Below are 24,165 nucleotides of genomic sequence, written 5' to 3'. Positions count from 1 at the left end.
GTCTGGTTCTAAGTGTTGCTTCTTGACCTGTATACAGATTTCTCAAGAGGCAGGTCAGGTGGTCTGGTATTCCCATCTGTTTCAGAATTTTCCACAGTTTATTGTGATCTGCACAATCAAAGGCTTTGTAATATTCAATAGATGTTTTTCTGGAATTCTCTTGCTTTTTTGATGGTTCACTGGATATTGACAATTTGGTCTCTGGTTCCTCTGCCTTTTCTAAATCCAGCTTGAACATCTGGAAGTTGATGTTTCACGTACTGTTGAAGCCTGGCTTGGAGAATTTTGAGTATTACTTTGCTAGCATGTGAGATGAGTGCAATTGTGCTGTAGTTTGAACATTCTTTGGCATTACCCTTCTTTAGATTTGGAATGAAAACTGACCTCTTCCAGTCCTGTGGCCACTGCTGCATTTTCCAAATTTGCTGGCATATTGAGTGTAGCACTTTCACAGCATCATCTTTTAGGATTTGAAATAGCTCAACTGGAATTTTGTCACCTCCACTAGCTTTGTTCGTAGTAATGCTTCCTAAGGCCCACTTGACTTTGCACTCCAGGATATCTGGCTCTAGGTTAGTGATCACATCATCATGGATATCTGGGTCATGGAGATATTTTTTGTACAGTTCCTCTGTGTATTCTTGCCACCTCTTCTTAACATCTTCTGTTTCTGTTAGGTCCATACCATTTTTGTCCTTTATTGAGCCCATCTTTGCATGAAATATTCTCTTGGTGTCTCTGATTTTCTTGAAGAGATCTCTAGTCTTTCCCATTCTATTGTTTTCCTCTATTTCTTTGCATTGATCACTGAGGAAGACTTTCTTATCTCTCCATGCTATTCTTTGGAACTCTGCATTCAAATGGATATATCTTTCCTTTCCTCCTTTGCCTGTTGCTTCTCTTCTTTTCACAGCTATTTGTAAGGCCTCCTCAGACAACCATATTGCCTTTTTGCATTTCTTTTTCTTGGGGATTGTCTTGATCACTGTCTCCTGTACAGTGTCACGAACTTCCATCCATAGTTCTTCAGGCACTGTGTCTATCAGATCTAATCCCTTGAATCTATTTGTCACTTATATTGTATAATCGTAAGGATTTTGATTTAGGTCATACCTGAATGGTCTAGTGGTTTTCCCTACTTTCTTCAATTTAAGTCTGGATTTGGTAATAAGGAGTTCATGATCTGAGCCACATTCAGCTCCCGGTCTTGTTTTTGCTGACTGTATAGTGTTTCTTCATCTTTGGCTGCAAAGAATATAATCAGTCTGATTTTGGTATTGACCAGCTGGTGCTGTCCATGTGTAGAGTCTTCTCTTGTGTTGTTGGAAGAGGGTGTTTGCTATGACCAGTGCGTTCTCTTGGCAAACACTCTGTTTGCCTTTGTCCTGTGCTTCATTCTGTACTCCAAGGCCAAATTTGCCTGTTACTCCAGGTATCTCTTGACTTCCTCCTTTTGCATTCCAGTCCCCTATGATGAAAAGGACATCTTTTTGGGTGTTAGTCCTAGAAGGTCTTGTAGGCCTTCATAGAACCTTTCAACTTCGGCTTCTTGAGCACTGCTGGTTGGGGCATAGACTTGGATTACTGTAATATTGAATGGTTTGCCTTTGGAAATGAACAGAGATCATCCTGTCATTTTTGAGTACTGCATTTTGGACTCTTGTCGACAGTGAGGGCTATACTCCATTTCTTCTAAGGTATTCTTGCCCACAGTAGTAGAGATAATGGTCATTTGAATTAAATTCGCCCATTCCAGTCCATTTTAGTTCACTGATTCCTAAAACGTCAATGTTCACTCTTGCCATTTCCTGTATTACACAACTGATATACTACTACTGCAGAAATTTAGAAACTTTTTGCCACTTTAAAGTAATGGCTTTTAATGATTTGCATTATTATCTCTCAGTCTGTTTTTTGAATGTGTTTATATTAATTATAAATTCTTAAAAATTGTGATGTTTAGAGGCAGGAGGTACATAGAGAAATCTCTTTGCCTTCTGTTCCATTTTTCTTTGAAGCTAAAGCTACCTTAAAAAAAAAGAAAATCTGTAAGTAAATATATTTATAGATAAAGTCTATAAAAATTGGATCATGCTATATTACAGTTTTATTTCCTGAGAAACTAGTTCAATTTTATTCTTCAAAATATATTCTGTTGTAGATTTATAGCTCATATTCTTTATTTGCCATTAAAATTCTATAGTTGTTTTTATCTTTGGGGTTAGAAGTCAGGATCATGGTTACCCTTAGCAGTACTGCATAAAGACTGAAGGGAACACAGAGGGGTACTGGGTGCTGTTTATTTTTGTGAAAATTGAGCGGTTTATGGTACTTACAGGGAGAAAGCAATGGCAACTCACTCCAGTACTCTTGCCAGGAAAATCCCGTGGACGGAGGAGCCTGGTAGGCTGCAATCCGTGGGGTTGCTAAGAATTGGACACGACTGAGCGATTTCACTTTCATTTTTCCTTTCATGCATTGGAGAAGGAAATGGCAACCCACTCCAGTGTTCTTGCCTAGAGAATCCCAGGGATGGGGAAGCCTGGTGGGTTGCCATCTATGGGGTCTCACAGAGTTGGACACGACTGAAGTGACTTAGCAGCAGCAGCATGGTACTTACATGCTTTTTTTTCTGTATGTATATTATACTTTAATAAACTTTTAAAAGTTTAATAGTTATTGAAATAATACTTTTAGGTTAATAAATATTTAGGAATTGGGAAAAGAAATGTGGAGACATTTCAGATAACTGTTTTCTTCAGTTGTGATTTTAAGTGATATGTAACTAGTTCACTAAAAAAGAGTGTGATTACTTATGCAATATTAACTTATATATGTGTCTAGGCTCCAGCTATTTGTGCTGACATTTTATGGCTGAATGACAGCCTATGATATGATTTCAAGGGTTTTAAGACATCAAAAAGTAAGAGTAGTGAGCTAATCTGAAGTATGAGAACAGTTTAATCAATTCTAGAATTTTAGAATAAGTTGTATATGAGCATATATCAGAACTGGAAAAGGTTAGTTTTCATTCCAAACCTAAGGAAGGGCAATGACAAAGAATGCTCAAACTGCCACATAATTGTCCTCATTTCACATGATAGCAAGGTAATACTCCTTCAAGCTGGGTTTAGACAAGGCAGAGGAATCTGAGATCAAGTTGCCAACAGCCGTTTGATCATGGATAAAGCAAGGGAATTTCAGAAAAACATCTGCTTCATTGACTATGCTAAAGCCTTTGACTCTAGATCACAACAAACTGGAAAATTCTTTGAGAGATGGGAATACCAGACCAAGTTACCTGCCTCCTGAGAAAACTGTGTGTGAGTCAAGAAGCAACTGAGGACCGGATTGCAACAATGGACTGGTTCAGAGTTGGGAAAGGAGTATGTCAAGGCTGTACATTGTCAACCTGTTTATTTAACTTATGTGCAGAGTATATCATGTGAAATACCAGGCTGGGTAAATCAGAAGCTGGAATGAAGATTTTAGGGAGAAATGTCAACAACCTCAGATATGCAAATGAAACCACCCTAATGTCAGAAAGCAAAGAGGAAAAATAAGGAGCCTCTTGACGAAGGTGGAAGAGGAGAGTGAAAAAGTTGGCTTAAAACTCAGCATTCAAAAAACGAAGCTCATGGCATCTGGTCCCGTCACTTCATGGCAAGTAAATGGGGAAATAATGGAAACAGTGACAGACTTTATTTTCTTGGGCTCCAAAATAAAGCCAGTGGTGACTGCAACCATGAAATTAAAAGACCTTTGCTCCTTAGGAAAAAAAACAACTATGACAGACTTAGTGAATTAAGAAGAAAAGACATCACTTTGCCCACAAATGTCTGTATAGTCAGAGCTATGGTCTTCCCAGTAGTCGTTTAATGCATGTGAGAGTTGGTCCGTAAAGAAGGCTGAGTGCTAAAGATTTGATGCTTGCAAACTGTGATGCTAGAGAAGACTCATCAAATTCCCTTGGACTGCAAGGAGATCAGACCAATCAATCCTAAAGGAAATCAACCCAGGATATTCACTGGAAGGACTGGTGCTGAAGATGAAGCTCTAATACTTCGGCCACCTGATGCGAAGAGCCGACTCACTGGAAAAGACATTGATTCTTTTTAAAAAATAGTTTTATTTATTTATTTTTGGCCATGTTGGATCTTCGTTGCTGTGCGTGGGCTTTTGTAGTTGCAGCACACAGGCTTCTAATTGCCGTGGCTGCTCCTGTTGCAGAGCACGGCCTCCTGGTGCACAGGGTTCAGCAGTTGCACTGCCAGACTCTAGAGCAGAGGCTCGATAGTTGTGGCACTTGGGCTTAGTTGCTCTGTGGCGTGTGGGATCTTCCCAGATGAGGGATCAAACTTGTATCTTCTCGATTGACAATTGGATTCTTTACCCATGAGCCACCAGGGAAGTCCTCAAATCTGTGTTTTTTAAATTAATACATTTTAAAATATTTGTTAAGTACATAGATTTAATGTTTTTTAGGAATTATCTGTTTTAGTAGTCCAGAGAGTGGTTCAGTACGGTAGCCCCTAGTCTCACATAGCTATTGAACAGTTAAAGTTGAGCTACTTTGTATTGAGATGTGCCATAAGTGTAAACTGCAGACTGAATTTTGTAATCTTATTATGAATAAAAGAATGTGAAATATCTCAATAACAGTTTTTTAGTATTGGTTCCCTGTTAAAAATATATTATTAAAATTAATTTCACTAGTTTCCTTTTGTTTCTAATGTGACTGCTAAAAATGTAAATTTACTTATGTGGTAACCCTTATATTTCTATTTGACAAAACTGATCTAGGCAGTAATCTAAATAAACATTAGATGACTAAGTCCTGAATTTAGGGTAGTATTTATAGAAAGAGAAGTATGAAGGGATTTGAAGAAATTATGCCATTGGCATATGTGGTGTATAATCTTGGCTGTTACAGGATGTTTTGCAATTTTGTGTGAAGTTTTTTGTCATAACTTTGTAATTGTAGTGAGCTTTTGAGGACAAGGACTTCATCACTGTTTTAAAGTTCTCCTCTACATTGTTTTTGCTGAGTGCATAGGAGCTTGATTGAACAAACAAGAATTAAAAGGACATCAAATAATTTTGCAGACACAAAGTTTGAATTTTAGAATGTGGACCAATGATTCTTTGAGTTCCTATATGCTTTATTTTAATATAGTATCACTAGTTAGCTAAGTCAATCATGTCTTTTTTAAAAGATACAAGGGTAAGGAAACTTAACATCTAGTCTTATATATATATATGTATATATATCAGACTCTGGGTAGTCTTTTTATATCTTCCTTCATTTAGCCCTGGTGTAACCTATGAAAATTTATCATTCATTATTTTACACATTAGGCCATTGAGAATGAGTATCTTTTCCAGTGTTATGTTAACCAATATGCCCAACTTCAAAACTAGCCCTTTTCCCACTGTAGTTTACTCTCCTGATTAAAGTTAGCCAATTATTTTAAGTGATTTGAAGTTAGGCTGATGTTGTGTTGGAAATGAAGTAGGTGAAGAACAATCTAAAAAATAAAATTTGTAATGATATATTATGACAGCTTATGATGTATATATTCCAGTGTTTAATATATGAAAGGAAATTTAAAAATACTCCTAAAAACTTAGAGAAAGAAAAAAAGATGTAATTGTTGTTCTTTCTGATTTCCTTGGTGTATTGTAATTTGAGAAATTGCACTGTAGTTAGTGAAAGAAATAAAATTGTAAAATTTTTTTAAGTATTTATTTTGTCTTTTAGATAAAATCAAAGACAAAATTAAAGAGAGAGATAAAGAAAAGGAGAGAGAAAAAAAGAAGCATAAAGTAATGAATGAGATCAAGAAAGAAAATGGAGAAGTAAAGATTTTGCTGAAAAGTAAGTTTATATTAAGTGATTTCAGTTGTACGATGCTACATTGTTCAGTATACTTATTGGCTTAGTGATTAAAATAAGAAATGTTACTTGGTGCTGAATTTTACTGAGAATAAACATTTGTGGTCAAGATACGAAAAATTAATAGTGGACTTTTCTAATCTGTATAGTAATGTGTCTTTAGTATATTTATTTAGTGAGTTATTGGAAGTAGTAAAGGTAATTGTTAGGTTCTTTGAATCATTTAAAAATGGGTTATGTAATTCTATTTTTACATTACTAGTTTATTGATATTTGGATAATCTAAAAAAGACTAAAGCAGTTTTTACCATGATAGAGAGGTATGGCAGAAGTAGTGATCTTACCAGTATTTGATGATAATCACTAAGCATAGTTTAGAGGGAGCATTTTACTCTGAGCTAAATAACAAGATGTTCTGTTTTACTGTATGTTTCTTGCATACTTAAGAATATCCTCTTTTTGTTTCCTATTTTTTTCTCATTATAACTGTTTTAGTTATTTTTTATGTGGGGGTGGATAGTTAGGTAATAATATAGATCCTGTCAATAAATATGAACTCTTCGAGAGAGAATTTGTGATAGAAAGATAGTTTTAAATTCACTCAGATAGGAAGGTAAGAAGAATCAATGGCATTTGCTTGCTTGATAGCTAGCAAATTCATTAATTGCCTCATCAGGTCAATAGTTTATTGATCATAACACGTTGACTTTTATTAATTTCATATTGAATTTACGTGTGCATAAGCCTTTCTGTCTACATAAGGGAGAGAAGTCCATAGCACTGTAGGTGCAATGAAATAGCTGGTTAATTACATAATTTAAGGTACATAGACTTTTAGATTCTATGATTTCATTTAACTCTTTGTCCTGTTTCCACATGTTCTTTGGTGCACTTTGGCCAAGCTCTTATTTTCTACTTGTCAGAACTTTATTTTCTAAAAAATTCTTTTGACCCTGAAGAAACATTTCGGAGCTAAAGTTGGTGACTATTTGGTTGATGCCCGTAGTCCTTTGGTTTTGTTTCTTTGCCAGTGTGTTTGATACGTGTTGTCCAAATAGATTGTAAGCCTCCGAGGCAGGAATTGTATATAATCACACTAGTGCTGTACAGCAGCTTATGATTAACACTTGAAAAGTTTTCTTTTCTTTACCATATTGATTTAGTCATTTTTTTAATTGCTTTAGTAGCATGGTCATTTTATTATTCATTTGAGTGTACAGTGTTATAAATTCCTATGACTTGGTTGAATGTTAAATTCCTTGCATATCATTAATGTGAAATATGTGAACCTTGAAATTACATATGCAAGCGGAATTTTAAATAACCTAAAAAGTGAAGATTTTTCTAGTAATATACAGTGGTAACCTTGATTTTGAAATAAATGAAAAGCTTAAGAGATAATTAGGCTAAACTGAAACCTAGTGATGATAGAGGGGAATAAAAGAGATTTGGAAATAAATTGATCTCTGGGGTAACATAGGAAAATATACTTACTGTGAAATGGAGGTGAATAATAATTACTGCCTTTCAGGGTTGTGGAGATTAAATGATGTTAGGTATAGGGGAAGTACCAAGTACAGTGTCTAGTCCATCAATAAATAGATATGAATCTTTCTTGTTAACATGTACTAAAGATGAACTCTTGTGATTAAAAACAATGAGAAAACTTGTCTCTCCTCGGAGGGTAGGAGGGTAAAAAAAAGTGAAAGTGAAAGTCGCTCATTTGTATCTGACGCTGTGACCCCACAGTCTATACAGTCCATGGAATTCTCCAGGCCAGAATGCTGGAGTGGGTAGCTGTTCCCTTCTCCAGGGGATCTTCCCAACTCAGGGATCGAACCCACGTTTCCCACACTGCAGGCGGATTCTTTACCAGCTGAGCCACAGGTAGTATGTAGATAATGAAATGAATGAAAACATGATTAACTTGAGAGATTTTGCTTGTCCCATGGTAAGCAGTGAGTAAGTATTAGCTGTTGTTATTATCCAGCACAAAGTTTGTCCTGCTTGTGTGGCCAGCCATTTGCCAAGTGAGCCTTATGATCAGGGAAAGGCATCCTTTGTTATTGGTGTCCTGAAGCAACAAGAAAATCAAGTAGGTTGGGGGAGTAAGTATGCTATTCTTTACTGCCTTGTGCCCCATTTTGTGGTTTTTAACTTTTCTTCTCTTTATACCTTTCTCCTTCTGATGATGCTAACATTGCAACTTATAGCAGACACAGGCATGGAGTGGGTGATAACCCTTGAATATCTGAAATAGATGCTAACTCTTTCTCCACACCAATCTTATTTCCTCTGGATTTTCATTCAAACTGCATCAAGTATGAATAGAGATGTATACATGATTACATACATAGCAGAAAGGTGTGAGAAATCTTATAAATGTTTTTCACTGATAAAATAGGAGTTTGCTTTTTTAGAAACAGTTAAAACGAACAAATGAATTTGAAACATAAGCTTATTTAGCTCATTTTTAAAATTTCTAATGTCTACCAATTACTTTTTCTGAATATACTTGTATGTTCCAGTCATTTTTATGTTCTTTACTGATAAAGGTATAAGAACATGGATGTTACCAGTATAGTATTTTTTAGAGTAAATTTTGTCATTATAGCATATCAAAGAGCTTGATGGTGAGCAGGTGAAAAGGGCATTAAAAGAAGCCAATGTTCAGGGTTATTGGTAGTGTACTAAAGGTCACGGGTAGGTAATTCTTGAAAGGAAGAGTGAAAATATTTCTGTGCATAAAAGGAAAGTCATTCCCAGAGACCACAGGCTGAAAATAGCTAAGCTCATTACTACTTTGTTTCTGTGTATGATAATCAGATTATGTATATTACTTCCCATATTAAATTTGAAATCAGATCCAGTGTTTCTGGCAACCTTTATTAGCACTAAAAATATACTAAGGTTAGGAATGGGAATTAATTCTAGTGATTTTGTAATTTTTAAAGATTTTTTAAAAATAGCTTGCCATTAGTAACACGTACTGGTTTTTCTTTTTTATCTGTGGTTGTGATTTTTTTCCTGTCTCTATCAGAGTGTCTCTTCTGGCTGTTTGTGTATCTCCATTTCTCTTTGTGTCTGATTCTCTCTTTGGCTATCTATGCATGTGGGGAGGGGGTGGGGTATGTGTGTTTGAGATCTACTGTTCATATGTCTATGGATCTTCAAGGGGAGGGTCTCCCATCAACTACACTTCTATACTTTTTGAGGGTCCAAATTACTTAGCAATTCTTTCTGTTATGGGTATTTACCAGGATCCTCTAATAAAACACTACAGTTCTGATGTATTGGACTCTGTTTGAAGAATTATGAATTTAAAGTAAATACGTACTTTAAATACCTTTTAGTATAAGAGAAGAACATTAATATTCAAAATAGTCTTACCGTCTTAAGTATTTAAAAATTTCCTACATATGTATCTATTGCATTTCATGCATTATTCCAAGACAGGAAATGCATGATTATATAAAACTTAAAAATTATCTAGTAAAGGCTAGTTTGAATTGTTTTAAATGTAAAGAATGCATTTTATCTATATCCATTGAAGGGGAGGGGTCCCAAAGACTACCCCCAGGTTTGATGATTTGCTAAGAGGACTCACAGGACTCGGCATAAATTTGTACTCATGGCTATGACTTATGGTAGAGGATAACAAAGTATAGTCAGTAAGGACAGAAGGCACATGTGGCAATTTCTGGAGGAAGCTAGGCAGGCGCAAGCTTCCAAGAGTCCTCTAGTAGTGGAGTCACACGGGATGCACTTAGTTCTTCTAGCAGTGAATTGTGACAGCATACATGAAATGTTGTCTACCAGGGAATCTCATTAGAAACTCAGTAGTTAGGGTTTCTGTTGGGAACTGGTCACGTAGGCACCCTGTGTCTAGTTGTAGCAAAATCCAAGGCTCCCAGAAGGAAAACAGGTGTTCGATGTAAACCATATTATTTGCAAAAACAGTTTAGGCACAATGAGCCACTTTTATCAGAGAATAGTAGTAACCTTCCCAAAATACAGGTTCTCAGCTGCCAACCAGGGACCAACCTTGCAAGCAGGCCTTTCTAAGGATAGCACTCTCAGGCATTTTATGTTAACTCTCTTCTGCTCATGGTGCTCACTTTAGTACTTAATTATAATTTGTCATGTAAGTTTAATTACTTGATTTTCAATATAATAATCTTGACTAATTTGTTATTAGTTAGCGTTTCTCAGTTTCTATTATACTACAACTATTTTCATCCATCTTTATGACTAAGAAATAAACTATTGTACATGTTTTATTTTAATGTAACATGTATTCTGAATATTTTCTATTTTAACTTTTAAAAAATGTATTAGGTGTAAATGTAATAGGGTATTTAGGTTATATTTTCATTCAAGTGAAATTCTGCTTGTATTGGCAAGCTATTTAATTTGTACAGTTTTACATGTATTTCCAGTTTAGTTATTAATTATACCTAGAACAGTTACACTGTTTTAAATTGTTTTTCTTCATTATTGATTTTATTTTTTTTAAGTTCTCTTTTTTAATTCACTACTATCTTTTTTCCTTGACTCATTTGGGTTTCACTTACATATATAAACCTCTTTTTATCTTTCATTTTGATTAACTCCCTATTTTAACTTTTTATTACTAATTTTGTTCCTAAGGTATTAACTGAATCTGATGTTTGGATCATTTATACCTGGGTAGCAAGTATGAATTTGTTAATATATTTTTAACTTACTTACATGTACACTCGAGAAAATTAACACTTTGCATTTTATGAATTTGCAAACTTGTGTAATCAATAATGCTAGCAGATTTTTAGTTTTGCTTTTCACAGTGATACCAGTTTGGCCTTCATTTCATACTTATGAATTTTCAGAAGAGATGGTTAATTATTAACATTAAACTTTCCAGTTTTAAGAATTGCTGTGAACTTGAGAGAATTTTTATGCTTTTTGTTTCAAGGTTAGGATATGGTGAAAAACTGACTGAACTGGAGACAGGGGATAAGCTTATAAACGTCAGGTAGTCTGCTGGAGAAGGAAATGGCAACCCACTCCAGTGTTCTTGCCTGGAGAATCCCAGGGACGGGGGAGCCTGGTGGGCTTCTGTCTATGGGGTCACACAGAGTCGGATACGACTGAAGTGACTTAGCAGCAGCAGCAGCAGTCTGTTGGTGAGAGATCTTTGTATTCATGGATTCATTAAATGTTCATATATAGCAATGTACTAGATGCCAGAAATGCCAGGAGGGATTCAATGATTGGTGAGAAAAAGTGTTTCACTATGAATTCATAAAAGTTATTTGTTTCACTCATACTTTATCCTAAAGGATATATGTTATATATCCTGTGCATGAAAAAAATAATAACTTTGTATGAGTATATCATATGTATTCATATATGTAGAATATATAATAACAGTTTATGAATTTAGAGAGAAAATATTTCAGTTCCAAAGAAAAAGGAAAATAACATAAGGGTTGTCTTTATAGGATGGGTAAGAAAGTTCAGTAGTGAGTACTGGGGCAAGACAAAGATGTTTTGGGAAACGGAAATAACTTTACCAGTAGTAGAAAGATAAAGTAGGATTAGGTATGTTTCATAAGAAATTTTAAGTAGTGTAATTGCCCAGAGCATGGGGGTACTTGAGGATACTGAGTTTGGATTCCAGACTGAAGAGATTGTATTTTACTTGGTAGTCATTGAGAACCCTTGAAAACAGTTGAATCAAGGGATGAACATGATCAAAATAGTATATAAAACTTACAGAATTAGTGTTATGGCTCTAGCATTAAGGATGCGAGTTAGTCATGAGGCTTTCAGATCAGAAGCTAAGGCAGTAGTAGTATCATGGAAGTTAAAAAAAATTAAGGATGAGGTGGGTGATTACATAGAACCTTGGAGAGATCAGGAAAAATGATTTGAGAGAATATCATTGGATTTGATATTTGAACAATCTGGGATAGTAAATTTGAGTAGATTGGAAACAGATCCAGAATTTAAAGGATAGAAATAGTCATGTAATAAAAGATAAGACACTGGTGGGTTCTTTATGAGAAGTTTGATAGTTAAAAGAAGAGGAGAGAACTTTAAACAAGGGTTTTGGAGTTGGTGGGAGGGACTTGTTTTTGGAAAGTAGGCAGGACATCTCATTCACCAGAGACAGAAAAGAATAGTAGAGATATGTGAAGATGGAAAAATTTAGATAAAGAAGCAGGTTGCGAAGATTTAATTCATGACTGGTTGTCTGTAAAAGTGAAATAACAGACGGAAACAGTGAATCCTTTTTTTTTCTCAACTGTCATCCTAATAACTTTTTTATTTTGTCTTAGGAACCACAATATTTTCTTTTGAGGATGTTTGTTCTTTTCTGTGTTTCTTATTGTCTAGAAATAAATATACTGTGATAATATTGTATTTAATATGTACACTTAAATTCTATACCTGTATAGCCACTGTAGATTAATCTTTTATTCTTTGGATTTCTAAATTTCTGAGCCTAGTGTCTACTTACCTTTGGTTACAGAGGTTCATTAATGTATACATTTATTATTGACCCATTTCTTTTTCTTTTCTTTAATTTCTTTCTTTACCAGTACATGGATATCATTTGTACTTAGGACATGAGAAATTATTCTGATTTTGTCATCTCTTATGGTACCTTGCTGAGTTTTCACTGGGAATTTTGTAGACTCTAGTAGATCTAGAATAGCCCGTTTTAGATTAAAGAGTAGTTTACGGAGAAGGAAGTATGGTAAAGAGCTAAGGAATTTCTGTGTTTGTTGCTCATATACTATGCAAGTGTTTTTCTCCTTTGCTGATTTTTAAAGCTTGACACCTGTATGTAATTTTTAAGCACTTAAAGTAAAAAAGATACATATCAATGGAAAATATCTGCAGGGCGTTCATTGTTCACATTGACTTTTGTTCAGCTTTCCATTTCTGATTTTCTGTATTTAAAATTTGAAGACTGATTTCTAAAACATTAATTTCATTACTTCATTAAATACTGATTGAGCATCTACTTCATGTCAGAATGTCTTAAGCCTTCCTCTGTGTGTATGTGCCTATGTGTGTGGAGAGAGGGAAGGAGCCTGACTAAATTATGATTATCAATACTGTGTAAAACAAGTCCCAGATATAAACTTCATTTTGTATAAACTTTGCTTTTGTTATAAAACAGTTCCTGAAGCATGATATTTAAACTAAAATGCGTAGTTTCAAAAAAAATTTTTCCCAACAGGTGCGAAGGAGAAACCAAAAACAAGTGTAGAAGACTTACAAATTAAGAAGGTAAAGAAGAAAAAGAAAAAGAAACACAAAGAGAATGAAAAACGGAAGCGTCCAAAAATGTATAGCAAATCTATTCAAACTATCTGCTCAGGATTGCTATCTGATGTTGAAGATCAAGAAGCCAAAGGTATCCTAAATGATAACATAAAGGATTACAGTGGAAAGAGTTTGGATACCAAGAATTATGATTCCAAAATTCCAGAAAACAGTGAGTTTCCATTTGTCTCATTAAAGGAGCCACGGGTTCAGACCAACCTCAGAAGGCTGGACACTTTGCAGTTCAAACAGCTCATTCATATTGAGCACCAGCCTAATGGAGGTGCATCAGTTATCCATGCCTACAGCAATGAACTCTCCCATCTGTCTCCTGTGGAGATGGAGAGGTTTGCAGAAGAGTTTGTGGATCTGGTGTTCAGTGAAAATGAGAACTCTGCAGCTTTCTATGTAATGGGTATTGTTCATGGGGCAGCTACTTATTTACCTGATTTTTTAGACTACTTTTCATTTAATTTTCCCAATTCACCAGTGAAAATGGAGATATTGGGAAAGAAGGATATAGAGACAACGACTATGTCCAATTTTCATGCTCAGGTAAGAGGTTTTAGTTGTGTTTTTTTTTTAACTTTTAATTATATGTTTTAGACAAGTTTATTATGTTCTTTGATCCTCATTTTCTTACAGGTTTTCAATAAAAAAAGGTAAGGATATAATGAAACCTCTTGGGGATTTTAAGAATAAATTACTCTCTTGATGTGAACACTAGAGTGTAAATTTCAGCTTCTCTTTGTCTGTCTTTTCTTAGTTAGTGAAATAATTAAGTTCTGTTGTCCTTTTTTCCTTGGATTTATTTTGGGAGTGAAATGAATTTACCTATTTATTATTCCAGTCCATAAAATAGTTCTCCTCCCTGAACATCACTTAAAATTGTCTTCTTGCTTTATGAAATAGTGCTTTAAAAGTGCTTAGCATTGGATTCATCATATGGAAGGTGCTGAATAAATGTTGGGTAATCTAAAGGAGATCAATCCTGGATGTTCATTGGAGGGACTGATGCTAAAGCTGAAACTGCAATACTTTGGCCACTTCATGTGACGAGTTGACTCACTGGAAAAGACTCTGATGCTGGGAAAGGTTGGGGGCGGGAGGAGAAGGGGACGACGGAGAATGAGATGGCTGGATGGCATCACCGACTCTGTGGACATGAGTTTGAGTGAACTCCGGGAGTTGGTGATGGACAGGGAGGCCTGGCGTGCTGTGATTCATGGGGTCGCGGAGAGTCGGACACGACTGAGCGACTAAACCGAACTGAACTGAACTGAATCAGTATATTGTGGTACAAAGGAATCATTAGTTAAATATGTGATTATGTGAGAATATTAGCATATCAGTGCATATATTGAGCTAATTTCTATTTCCTACCCTTCTCATTATAGAATATACATTATTTTAAATTAATTAATTAATTTACTTTGGCTGCATCATGCAACTTGTGGGATCTTAGTTCCCTGACTAGGATTGAACAGTGAAAGACTGGAATGCTAACCATTGAACCGCCAGAGAATTTCTGAATATACATTATTTTAGAAAGAAGAGGCAGAATCCAGTCCACTGGCTTTTAGAAGTGAATGTAGGCCCATCTAAAGGCTGGTGCATCATTATTCATTGTCAGATCAGAGACTGCTTAGGCCGAAGATCAGCAATTTTCATGTTTATCTGTGCTAAAGTTTCCAGTATTCTAAGTAATAATTGATATTCTGGTTTGAAAAGAGGAAAAAAAAAGTGAAGAAAATTTCAGAGAGATCTTAGCGATCATCTGTCCCAATCTTTCTCAACTTAAACAAACACAGATAGGAGTCTTTTAAGGTTTTAAGGTTGGCAGCAGTGCCAGAAGTAGAACACAGTCTCCTTCATCTTCACCCAAGAGCCTTTTCCTTATTTTGAGTGTATGTCTTTTTGTGTGTTTGTTTAATATCTGTTCAAGTTATAGTTTCCACTTTAAATGATAGTCTGGACGTTCAGTCACACTCACACATACCAACCTCCCCACCCCACAGTATGTTTGGTGTATATTCAATAATACACTGAAGTCTGGATAATGTGCTTATGTTTAACATTTTAATATGTATGTATGTGGGGGGGCTACTTACTGTTGGAGAATTAGAATTTAAATATTGTTTAGAGCTGAAAGGGAGCTGTAGAGCATTTGCCACTTGCTCTGTCATTTTATAAATTTCAGAAGGGTTAGTAGACTGGCATCTAGTAATAGTGTCTACTATTTATTGAGTACTACCTATTGACAATAGTAGCTATTGTCAGTAGTAGCTATTGACTACCAGGAACTGTTTTAAGTACTTTATATGTAATAACCCATTTAATCTCCATTACCATTTAATTTTAGCAATGAGGAGAGAGAAGAAATAATTGCCCAGAAACCTTTGGTATTAGATCATTGATTTGTTTTTCATTTATTTTATTTCTGCTAAGTGCTAGGTTTTATGGTAGACCTCGTGGCTTCCAATGTAATTTGTTTCCACTGCATCATAAACTTTCTGTTGCCATACAATGCAAGTTATTTCAGTCATCTTTTAAATGTCACAGTACATATATTTGCTTTTCAGATAGCTTTTAAGGTTAGGAAGTATTAATTTTTTATTAATTGATATTTATTAAATTATAAGCATTTTCATCCTAACCTGTGTAATATATACACCACAAAACCATACTTCTGTTGTTAAATACAGTATTTTGCTGGGACTTGTTAATCAGGCCGGTGTGTGACTAGGTAGTGAGTCTCAAGCCCTTGTAGAGCTACCTACTCTGATTGCCATTACCTGTTAGAGTTCTTGGATACCACATACAGTTGCATCCTTTGTTACCAGTTGTGGCTCTGGCCCTGTATCTCTGTGACTCGCCAGCTACAGGGAGTGCTTTTACCTCTTTAGCTTTAGATGTGGTGCCAGAAAATTGCCTGTGCAAGGTCCATGTGCCTTTACCCCATGGTACTCCAGATCCAGCCATTCCTATGGTGTGAGAATGAATATCTAGAGAAAAGCTTCCCTGAGCTGCTCATTTGATGTTTCTCCAAACCAGATTATTTGTTTTTTAAGAGCTTAGACGACTGAGGAAGTTGTTTTCTGCAGACTAGTTTTCTGAATATTTGTTTAATTAAAATCAGAGCAGCCAAAATCATTTGCCCTATATCTGTAGACACTAAACGATGACAATATAAGTAAGATGTAGCTATTTCTATGATCTCTATAGTGATAAGGTTTATCTTTGTAATATTACTCTAGTTTTCACAAAAATTCATTTTTTATCTGTTTAGCCTTTATCTTTGAATCATGTTAAAGATTTTTTTGTTGTATGTATCAGTGTATATCTGTGTATACACACATACACACACAGACACATGGCACTGACAAAAAGGATCAAGGCACAAGACATCCTGTTCTCTGGTCATTGGTTTTGGAATTCTTTTTACTTGTATAATTCTGTTTATCATCTTCATCTATATCCCTGCAGATTGCCTGAAAATTTTAAAGATATGGTAGAATTATGTGTTGTCTTATAGGTTATGTCATTTTTCTGATGTTGTGACTCTGAGGTTAATGATACTATCAGTCAAACTGTATGATAAAATTCTGTTTGAGAATAAAAATGGATTTTTGTGGAAAGCTTGTAACCTATCTATATCAGATATTTTGCCGCAGATCAAATCAAAAAGCCTCAAAACTAAGTGGCTTAAAGGTATTTCTCACAATTCGTTGGCCTCTCTGGAAAGTCTCTGTCAGCTCTATTGGTGACTGGATAGCTTCATTCATGTGTGGCGGTTTTCAGATCAGTTGTTCTTAGGAGACCTTGCTTATATGTCTGGTGGTTTGATGCAGTGTCAGTTGGGGTGATGATCATGTTTTTCTCATCTTCTTGCAAGTTAACTTGGGCTTGTACACATGGTGGTAGTTGCAGGATTTATAGAGCAGAAAGAGTGAGCCTCTGCTTGTTTTGTGTTTGCTAATGTCCCACTGGCCAAAGGAAGTCATGAGGCCAAACCCAGATTCACTTCTTGATAGTAGGAGTGGCACAGTCACATTGCTCAGAAGTGAGTATACATGCTTGGGAAGAGATTTTGACCATGTGCAATCATCCACATCTCTTGGGCTTCCCTTGTGTCTCAGACAGTAAAGAATCTGCCTGCAATGCAGGAGACCTGGGTTTGATGCCTGGGTCAAAAAGATCCCCTAAAAAAGGGAATGGCCACCTACCCCAGTATTCTTGACTGGAAAATTCCACGGTGAGGAGCCTGGAGTGCTACAGCCTGTGGGGTCACCAAGAGTAAGACCACGACTAACACTTCCACTTTTTCACATCTGTCTTAGTCTACCATCTCTGTTTTGTTCTAATAGTCATTTGGACATTTATCATTGTCCTATGTCTTTCATGGTAGGGGAACAGAAAGGCAAGTAAGACAGGATTTTTATCTGTCAAGAAATAATTGAGATTTCTGTCTTGATACACAGTATTCAATCAGTGTGCACTCCAAACCCTGTAGTAAGAACTTACTACTGTGAGAATATGAAAACTGGGGCAGTTATCTTCCAGTCACCTTTTTCCCTCCCTCAAACCTGGTTCTGAGTTACTGCTAGCAAATAACTTACATCAAGTGTTAACTCATGACTAAATCTACCAATATTTTAATAGTAAGTTCAGTTCAGTCTCTCAGTCGTGTCTGACTCTTTGCGACCCCATGGACTTCAGCAGACCAGGCCTCCCTATCCATCACCAACTCCCAGAGTTTACTCAAACTCATGTCCATTGAGTCAGTGATGCCATCCAACCATCTCATCCTCTGTCATCCCTTCTTCTCCCACCTTCAATCTTTGCCAGCATCAGGGTCTTTTCAGATGAGTCAGCTATTTGCATCAGGTGGCCAAGTATTGGAGTTTCAGCTTCAGCATCAGTCCTTCCAGTGAACACTCAGGACCGATTTCCTTTAGGATGGGCTGGTTGGATCTCGTTGCAGTCCAAGGGACTCTCAAGAGTCCTCTCCAACACCACAGTCAAAAGCATCAATTCTTTGGCACTCAGCTTTCTTTATAGTCCGACTCTCACATCCATACATGACTACCGGAAAAACCGTAGCTTTAACTAGATGGACCTTTGTTGGCAAAGTAATGTCTCTGCTTTTTAATATGCTGTCTAGGTTGTTCATAACTTTTCTTCCAAGGAGCAAGCATCTTTTAATTTCATGGGTGCAGTCACCATCTGCAGTAATTTTGGAGCCCCAAAAATAAAGTCTGCCACTGTTTCCACCGTTTCCCCATCTATTTGCCATGAAGTGATGGGACCAGATGCCATGATCTTAGTTTTCTGAATGTTGAGTTTTAAGCCAATTTTTTCACTCTCCTCTTTCACTTTCACCAAGAGGTTCTTTAGTTCTTCACTTTCTGCCATAAGGGTGGTGTCATCTGCATATCTGAGGTTATTGATATTTCTCCTGGCAGTCTTGATTCCAGCTTGTGCTTCCTCCAGCCCAGCGTTTCTCACGAAGTACTCTGCATGTAAGTTAAATAAGCAGGGTGACAGTATACAGCCTTGACGTACTCTTTTTCCTATTTGGAACCAGTCTGTTGTTCCATATCCAGTTCTGACTGTTGCTTCCTGACCTGAATACAGATTTCTCAAGAGACAGGTCAGTCAGGTGGTCTGGTATTCCCATCTCTTTCAGAATTTTCCACAGTTTGTTGTGATCCACACAGTCAAAGGCTTTAGCATAGTCAGTATTATTAAGCAGAAATAGATGTTTTTCTGGAACTCTCTTGCTTTTTCAGTGATCCAGTGGATATTGGCAATTTGATCTCTGGTTCCTCTGCCTTTTCTAAAACCAGCTTGAACATCTGGAAGTCAGCAGTTATTAAATCTTATTTGAATCTTAGCCTTGGCTCTGCAAAATGAGGGGAGAAAACTAAGTTATTGAATTCATCTGGGGTCATTCATTCATCGTGCTATGCCAATGAAAATGATTCAGCATGGCATCTTTGACCATTCATTGCCTTCCTTTGTACTGAATTTTCATTTTGACCAATTGTGCTTGACATGTACAACTTAAATGTTTGACCTGATCTGCTATGGCAGATATCATATGTTCTATTTGAGAACGCAGACTTTTTCCTTTATTGTACTAATTTAAATAATAAATAGTAACACTTTTATTCTTATTTTAGTTATAAGGATATTTTTGAAATAAAATATTGATTAAATGTTGTTACCTGTTATATGTTTTACTTTGGAAGGATATGCTAGATGTGATGGGGAATAGCTCCCCCTTGTGGCACATTTATTTTTGTTAGATGCTTAGATTGCTTCAGTAGGAATGTGGTGAGCTCGACTTTTTTTTTTTTAATGAAAGTTTACCAGAATTGAAGGAGTAGCTTCTTCTGCTCTCACTTCCACATTTTTTTTTTTTACTGTAGTAACTATCCTCTTGTTTGTATTTTTTTTGGATTGATGATGATACTTGCTAGAAGCACCTATATTATCTTCTCTATTTATCATGAGTTAACTGCAATATATATACTAACCCCTGGAGAAGGAAATGACAGTGCACTCCAGTATTCTTGCCTGGAGAATTCCATGGACAGGTAGCCTGGCGGGCCCCAGTCCAAAGGGTTGCAAAGAGTCATACACGGCTGAGCGACTAAGCACATACTGTATACTAATATTCTGTGGAATTTTTAGTACCTTGGGATGTTGATAGGTACACTAAAATAAAACAGGTAAACAAAAACATTTTGAAATCAAAACAGTTTGTCTAATGCTGGGCAAAATAAGTTTATTTTGAGTCTTGTCACAACCTTTATAGCATTTAATAGTGTGTGGTGAACCTCCCAACCAGAAGAGCTTTCCAAACTTATTGGACTATAGAGTCTTCTCTTCAGGGACTGGCATATCAGGGAGCACATTTTGGGAAGCAGCATTATTTCAAGTGAGTCATACCTAGAGGTTTTTTTAATTACATATGTCCAATTTGCTTCCCTTGTTGTAACAATTTTTATAACTAAAATAAGAGAAAGCAGTATTTTTGGCAATGTATTTCCTGTCAGAAAGGCTACTTTTTTCTTTTGTAGCAAGCCAAATGTGTTTTTGGTTTTTGTTTTTAAAGATTATGTGAGGAATAATGAATCGGGTTTTAGTTTAAACATAATCTAATTGAACAGTCCCTTTCCCATTAACCAAAACTGAGATTATGTTACTGACAGTGGGTACTAAAAATCTTCTATTTCCTCCTCTCCCATTCCCTTTACTCCCTTTCATAACATTTATAGAGAATAAATAAAGGGAAATATGAAAATGTAGTCATGATGGTGGTAGGTGTTTTGTGGAATGGAGGACTCTAGGGGAGGTTTAGACTGTTACATCTGTTGATAGCTTTTACAAATATAAGAATATGTATCCTTTCTTTTATTATGTTGTCTTCCGAGAGGTGTTCCTTTTAAGGAATATATACCTTTTAAGTAAGCATATAGGATATGTTTTAATGCAGTGATGTATGTTGATATTTTCAATTTTTTAACTGCATCAGAAAACTAATAATTTGATTAATGTTTACTGAAGCAAATACAGTGATCTTATACAAAGTGTCATCAGGATGTGAGTATTTCCAGATAAGCGGTTTTTCTGAATAATGGAAGCATACAGTTTTAAGGACCAAGATTTTTCTGAAGATACCCTTTTACTGAGGATTGTTGTTGAACGTCACTGAGTCGTGTCGGACTCTTTGAGACCCTATGGACTGCAGCATGCTAGGCTTCTCTGTCCTTCACTGTCTACCGGAGCTTGCTCAAACTCTCTGCGTCAGTGATGTCATCCAACCATCTCATCCTCTGTCTCCCCCTTCTCCTGCCTTCAGTCTTTTCTAGCATCAGGGTCTTTTCCAATGAGTTGGCTCTTCACATCAGGTGGCCAAAGTATTGGAGCTTCAAATTCAGCATCAGTCCTTCCAATGAATATTCAGGGTTGATTTCCTTTAGGATGGACTGGTTTGATCTTCTTGCTGTCCAAGGGACTCTGAAGAGTTTTCTCCAGCACCACAATCCAAAAGCGTCCATTCTTTGGCGCTTAGCCTTGTTTATGGTCCAACTACCACGTCCGTACATGACTACTGGAAAAATCATAGCTTTGAGAGTGGGGACCTTTGTTAGAAAAATGATGTCTGTGCTTTTTAATACGCTGTCTAGGTTTGTCGTTTTCTTCCAAGGAGCAAGTGTCTTTTAATTTCATGACTGAGCATATTCAACGTAATTTATGTTTTTAGTTCCATCTAGATTTGTCATTATGGTGTTATAATATCGATAAGCTAGGGCAGCTGCAGTTGTGCATACCTCTTTTCACTCCTTTCCCTTGTAATTATGGTTTCTTATCCAATATGATTTTAGATATTAACTGGAATTTTGCCAAGTATAGAAACATACATGTAAGAAGAGTATCCTCATATGAATCAATGCCTTTGTGACATTTATTTTAACTATTTAGATATTCTTTCAGCTTTTACCTTTTTCCTTTTCCCATCCCACTGCTCTTGAATTGTAACTGTTGGATAAATTATTTTTGGATAATTGAGACTTTTTTCCTAATGATTATTGTAGATTTCTTTTTGTTCCATGCTACAGAGGAAACTTAATTACTTGCTGTATAATATTTCATTATTACAGATGTCATGTAAATCAAGGCATACTATTTCTTTTTGTGAGAAGTGTGTGGATTATGTTCGTATATCTCAAGTTTCATCAAGAAGTATATACATTTTGAATTTGAATATGTGTAGTTTTCTATGTTTGAAACATTAATTGTTCAAACAGATTTAGTGTATGTTTGAAGTATTGGGTTATTAATCTGGAAAGTGAAAGTGTTAGTTGCCCAGTCATGTCCGACTCCTTGAGACCCCATGGACTGTAGCCCGCCAGGTCCCCTCTGTCTATGGAATTCTCCAGGCAAGAATACTGGAGTGAATTGCCATACCCTTCTCCAGGGGATCTTCCCGACCCAGGAATCAAACCCTGGGTCTCCTGCATTGCAAGTTCTTTACCATTAATAATTGGTAATTCTTTACCAATTGCAAATTTTTTACCAATAATAATTCTTTATTATTCTGAGCCACCAGGGAAGCCACAAGAATATTAGAGTGAGTTGCCATTTCCCCTTCCAGGGAATCTTCCCAACCCAGGGATTGAATCTGTGTCTCCTGCTCTGTAGGCATATTCTTTACCCACTGAACCATTAAAAGTTGTATTAATATGAAGTTGCTCAGTCATGTGTGACTCTTTGCCATCTGAACCCATGGTGGCATTTTCCAGGCAAGAGTACTGGAGTGGGTTGCCATTTTCTTCTCCAGGAAGGAATTAAATGATATGTATTAAATGGTATATAATTAAAAGTTACATTACAGTGTGTTTATCTGTTTTAATTGGGGGTGTGCATGCATGCATACTAAGTCACTTCAGTCGTGTCTGACTGTTTGTGATCCTATGGACTGTAACCTGCAGGCTTCTCTGTCCATGGGATTCTCCAGGCAAGAATACTGGAGTGAGTTGCCATGACCTCCTCCAAGGGACCTTCCTGACCCAGGGATTGAACGCGCATCTTTTTACGTCTCTTGCATTGGCAGGTGATTTCTTTACCACTAGTGCCACCTAGGAAGCCCCTAATTGGGGTATAGTTGATTTATATTATTATTAGTTTCAAGTGACAAAATAGTGCTCCACAGTTTCTTTAGATTATACTTCATTTTAAAGCTCTTATAAAATATTGTCTGTATTCCACATGGTGTACATTCTTTCCTTGTAGCTTATTTATTTTATGCATAGTAGTTTGTTACTTAACTCCCTGCCTCATAATTGCTCATCCCTCCCCCCCACCCCTCTTCCCACAGGTTTCCTGTATCTGTGAGTCTGGTTTTTTTAGCATACAAAGTATTTGTTCTTATATAAGTAGTAACATACATAGTATTTATCTTTCTCTGACTTACTTTACTTAGCGTAATATATCTCAAGTCTATCCATGTTGTTGCAAATAGGAAAAAAATGCATTCTTTTTTATAGCTGAATAGCATTCCATTGTGTCTGTGTGTGTCTATATATGTGTATACACACACACACACACACACACATCATGTCTTTGTTACCCATTCATCTCTTGTTGGACACTTGGGTTGCATTCATATCTTGGCTGTTGTAAATAATGCTGCTTTGAACCTTGGGATGCATTTATTTTTTTGAATTAGCATTTTTATTTTTTTTGGATATATACCCATGAATAAAATTGCTAGTTTTTTGGGGAACCTCTGCTGTTTTCCACAGTGGCTACACCAATTTACATTCACATTAACAGTGTCCAAAGGTTCCTTTTTCTTCACATCCTCTCCAGCATTTGTTATTTTTGATCTTTTTGATGATAGTCCTTTTGACAGGTGTTGGCCACCTCATGCGACGAGTTGACTCACTGGAAAAGACTCTGATGCTGGGAAAGGTTGGGGGCGGGAGGAGAAGGGGACGACGGAGAATGAGATGGCTGGATGGCATCACCGACTCTGTGGACATGAGTTTGAGTGAACTCCGGGAGTTGGTGATAGACAGGGAGGCCTGGTGTGCTGTGATTCATGGGGTCGTGGAGAGTCGGACACGACTGAGCGACTGAACTGAACTGAACTGAACTGAAGTGATGTTTCACTGTAGTTTTGATTTGCATTTCCCTGATGATTAGTGATGTCGAACATCTTTTCTTGTGCCTGTGTGCCATGTATATATCTTTTTTGGAAGAATGTTCGGGTCTGGCCATTTTTTAATTGAGTAACACTGTATTTTAAAATTCAGATTACTTTCTCAAGCTAAGATTGTAATGAATTTAATTTTTAAAATTTAGTTTTAAATTTAAATATATCCATTCTATTGAGTCATCAGATTATTATCTTTAATATTTGGACAATCAGTGTT

General features: G+C 36.3%; 1 protein-coding gene across 2 annotated transcripts in view; it reads left to right on the top strand.

Moving 5' to 3' along the window:
* RSBN1L (round spermatid basic protein 1 like) overlaps window positions 1-24,165 on the top strand; it is a 90,144-nt gene that overhangs the window by 38,122 nt on the left and 27,857 nt on the right. Inside the window, exons 2-4 of one of the 2 annotated variants that reach the window (XM_088834029.1) lie at window positions 5,762-5,878; window positions 13,131-13,307; window positions 13,707-13,771. In XM_088834029.1, coding sequence (XP_088690155.1) covers window positions 5,762-5,878; window positions 13,131-13,307; window positions 13,707-13,771 — 359 coding nt within the window. Of the gene's footprint in view, window positions 1-5,761; window positions 5,879-13,130; window positions 13,772-24,165 lie in introns of both variants that reach the window. The other variant, XM_055420684.2, reaches the window with a different exon arrangement.

This window comes from Moschus berezovskii, chromosome 3 (assembly GCF_049115385.1).
Source record: "Moschus berezovskii isolate FMDL1 chromosome 3, NW_MosBer_1.0, whole genome shotgun sequence".
Taxonomy (NCBI): domain Eukaryota; kingdom Metazoa; phylum Chordata; class Mammalia; order Artiodactyla; family Moschidae; genus Moschus; species Moschus berezovskii.
This window is presented reverse-complemented; position numbering and strand designations above follow the sequence as displayed.